The sequence below is a fragment of the Morus notabilis genome, unplaced genomic scaffold (assembly GCF_000414095.1).
Source record: "Morus notabilis unplaced genomic scaffold, ASM41409v2 Scaffold3244, whole genome shotgun sequence".
NCBI classification, from domain to species: Eukaryota; Viridiplantae; Streptophyta; class Magnoliopsida; order Rosales; family Moraceae; genus Morus; species Morus notabilis.
In genome coordinates this window covers 36,657-40,672 of record NW_010362177.1, presented here as the reverse complement: position 1 = coordinate 40,672, position 4,016 = coordinate 36,657, and the positions used below count along the sequence as shown (strand labels likewise).

General features: G+C 35.5%; 1 protein-coding gene across 1 annotated transcript; it reads right to left on the bottom strand.

The window, feature by feature from the left end:
• Positions 1-1,629: 1,629 nt before the first annotated feature.
• Positions 1,630-2,570, bottom strand: LOC21384888 (sodium/hydrogen exchanger 6; the record flags this gene model as incomplete). Its single annotated transcript, XM_024167608.1, has 4 exons — positions 2,207-2,570; positions 2,049-2,100; positions 1,810-1,918; positions 1,630-1,710 (listed from the first exon to the last, which is right to left on the bottom strand). Coding segments are annotated over exons 1-4 (456 nt in total), but the record flags the coding sequence as incomplete, so codon positions are not given.
• Positions 2,571-4,016: the final 1,446 nt, after the last annotated feature.

Genomic DNA, 4,016 nt, shown 5'->3' with positions numbered 1-4,016 from the left:
TAAATATAAAAACAACTTAATACAGAACAAGCGAGTCAAGAACAAACAACATACTGAAAATCTCCCAAATTCAAGTTCTAAAATGAAAATATAGTATTTTTAATTTTTCCAGTACCCTTATTTCCATTTTTTTCCTATTGTTTCAAACTTAACGCCAAAAAGAAAAGGGAATGCGAAATTTGACATGTTAACTCAAGGAATCGTTCAAACTTCGCAGCATAAAACAAAAAACAAAAAAAGATTGAAATGAAATTAGCGTTCACCCTGAAACACACACCTTAAACTTTGAAGACTCAAAATCAGCATTTTTTTTGCAATAGATCAAAATCTGCTTTTAAGTTTAACATTATCAAACACACTAATGTCAGGCATTAACAATATTAAAATCAGAGTTTTTACGCCATGCATAAGAAGAAAGTACCATGCATAAAAACATCCCCCAAAGGAAAAAAGTTAAGAGCTCAAAACCCTAGGGTAGAGAAATTGGAAGATTACTCCTCATGATTTACGGATTAGGCAATGAAAACCGATCACGTCTTGCCACACAATTCCCACCAAAATTACCACCATGTGAAGTTCAGGAAAGAGCCTTCTGGAAAAAGGACAAAAAAAGTTCAAGAAAGAGAAAATTGGAAAAACGAAATCAAATCTGAACTTGAAATTTGGGAAGAGAAAAAGATGGTCCAGTCTAGAACGATTGCACGGATCTCGGCGCCGTGATGCGGATCACGGACCTCGCGGCCAGTTTTCTGACGAAAAATAGCTCCGATCTTCTTCGCGTTGAGACCAGCCGAAACCGCTGGTGTTACCTCACCCAACTCAGGTGATGGCAGAACGGCACAGTGAGATCCTCCGCGATCTCGAGCGTCGCGACATCGACGTTTCTCCACCGATAGAGACGACGGAGAGAGAGAGAGAGAAGAGACAGGGAAAAAAATAACATATTAGGGTTTGATTATAACTGTGGGTATTTTGGTCTTTTTGGTTTGTTTTTAAACACGGTAAGTCCATCAAACCCCTCCGTCGGTTGCTGTCTTCAAAGTGCACCACGTGTCAACTAATTTAACCTAAGTCGATTAATTACTGATAAACAATTTATTTAAGAAAGGAAATTAGGTTTAATTTCTCTTTATTTTATTAAGGACATAATTAACCGCAATTAAAGGTTCGTTTGGTATAAAAATTGAAATCAGGGTGATTTGAGTCATTTGATTCAGAATCATGATTCAGAGTGATTAGAACCTTCGTTTGGATGTGTATATACATGATTCTGATTCTAACCTGAAATGTTATTCGAACCAGTGTTTGGTTGTCTCGTTTTCTGAATTTGAATCATGACCAAAATAAATGTAATTTAAAAAATTATATAATAAATATAATTCGTTACGTGTAATTTAAAAAAAATAATTCGTTATATAATAAAAAAATGAAGTACTAGAAAAAAATTATACAAATAATTATAACTCAAAATTATAACAAGCTAACTACGAAATAAATAGAAAAAATGTGAATGAAATTATATAACAAGCCAAGCATATATCAAATTTGTCTCTCACGGCTTTTCTGGTATTTCACCCATATTTTATTCGTAATGCGATCCCTAAAATGACTTATCTCTATACGACTAACACTACTTCCTGTTACAACTGGCCCTTTAAGAACATTACCATCAATGTCATCGTCATCAAATGAATCCTGACTGAGTAAGAGCTAGTGTGTCAAAGAAAACCACTTTGTAGTAGCAAAATTAGCCAGTTTAAAGTAATCAAAACTTTAACATAAAAAATAAAATTTAAAAAAAGCTCTGACGAGAAATTTTAAACAAAAGAAAAAAAATCGAATGGTTTGGATTAGATATAATATGATTGGAGGTAAGAGAAATAGGAAGAAAAACTCCTCGTGAAAATTGAACCATGATCTGCACAATTTAGCAGCAGAAGAAAATTTTCTAGTCAGCTCAAAATCAATCCATTTCCGGTATGAAAAAAAAAAAAAAAAAAGGAAAGGGAAAAAGTGGGTTTATGATTATAGATTAATGCAAAAAAGACCTGATTCTATTTGCAGTATTTGAGATGTTAGCAAGTCCACCAACAATTAAACCTGCCACATAAATAATAATGTAAAATCTAAATTTGCATTTTTCCAAAACAAACTGCTAATTAATAGCCCTAATTACTAATAAGAGCTAGGTTAGTCGAATAAATACCTATCAAAAGGGAAGCAATGGCCTCTGGAAGATAATAGAATTTGTGACGGCGGAGAACGTGGCTGAGGATGAAGGAGAGGACAAGCATCATGATCTGCAGAAGAATCCTGACGCCGGCGGCTTGCTGCTCCTTTCTCGGCGTGGGTGTTGGAATAGAGCTTCCATTAGAGTCCGACGGTGATATTCGCAGCAACTGAACGTCCTCAACTGCCATTGTCGGTCCTCGAAGCTATCGACGACCACTTCGAATCCTAAGCTCCTCGATCGCCGATTAATTCCAGCTTCCGATGCCGATTTTTCTGGTTGGGAACCTCGTTTTTCTGTATGTGTGGAGCGTTTTTCTTCTTTTCTTCGCAAACCGCTCGGTTTCCCACGGGAAGAAAAGTGATTAACTCCACGAAGCATAGTGATATTACTGTGCAAAGATTGAAGTTTTGGGCTGAATCAGGGGGACTTGATTTTAAATTAGGACCCAAAAAATGACTCTTAGGTGACGTTTGTTTCTTATATTCGTCATTAATTTTGAATCATGATTAATAATTCTCTACAGTATTTTCTCTCATAAAAAATACACGTAAAACGAGAATGATTCTGAATCATGATTCTAAATACATAAACCAAACGTCATCTTAACTCAAGTCTCTGACTCTAATTCATACGACACCAAATACGAGGTTGAGCACATGACTCTAATTTTTTAATCAGGATCTCCCAACCAAATGAACCCTAAAAGTATTTGAGTAGGTTTGTTAGGGAATATTTTCTTTGATTCCCTTTTTAAGTTAAGGGACTTAGAACAACGGTAGATAAAAGAATTATTCTGATTATTCCTTAATTAGTATAAGTTAATTGATTTCTGGTTGTGTAAGTTTACTTACACTCTGTAACACCTCGAGAGATTAAACATGATTAATTATGTTAATTATGATTTATTAGTGTACCTAATCTAGTTTATGGAATTAATTATATTCATTAAATGTTTCTAATATTTAAGTTTAAACATTTCCAAGAATTCTAAATATTTTCACCCCAGAAGTGTGTGGATACGCATTTTCTGGTCTACTTTCCTAAATATCTTTTGATATTTGTCCTTTACTTTTCCTTTATTTCTTTTTCCTCTCCTTTTCTTTCTTTTTCTCTCTTTCTCCCACGTCACTCTTTCTCTCGCAGATTGCTCACTCTCCCCCTCTTGTCTCTCTCTCTCTCGTTTCTCTCTTCCTCTCTTATCTTCAAACTCATTTCCACGGGAGTTTTGACCAAGAATTGAACCAAAAATGAACCTCAAGAAGTTTTCAACATCAAAGGGAGGATTTAGGGTAAGATTTCTGAAAAACTTCTATTGAATATTGGATTTTTCCTTTGGTAAAACTTATTTTCAGTTTAAGTTTGATTTTGATGGTTTTGGTGGAAATCATGGTGAGATTTGAGGAAATTTGATTCTTTGGACTTGATTGAGTATTTGGAACCTGGACTTGTTGTTTCCTTTGAAAATATTTTGAAATTGAATTCAAATTTGCAGGTTTTGGCTCTGTTTTCTTCGGATCGACCATGTCGGCCGATCTGTCCAGCTCCCATCGGTCGACCGGGGTGGTCGACCGGTCTCTTCTCTACCGGCCGATCGGTGGAGATGAACCTCTTCATCATTGGTCGACCAGTGCACACTTGGTTCGGCCCTGATTTAATTTAAAACCCTAATTTTGGTCGAAATTCAATGGAGAACCCAAATTAGTTTCATTTGGGAACTCAAATGAGTGGATTAGCCACATTAATCCTTGTTATATCTTATTTTCTGGTGTGGGTTCCAATTCTC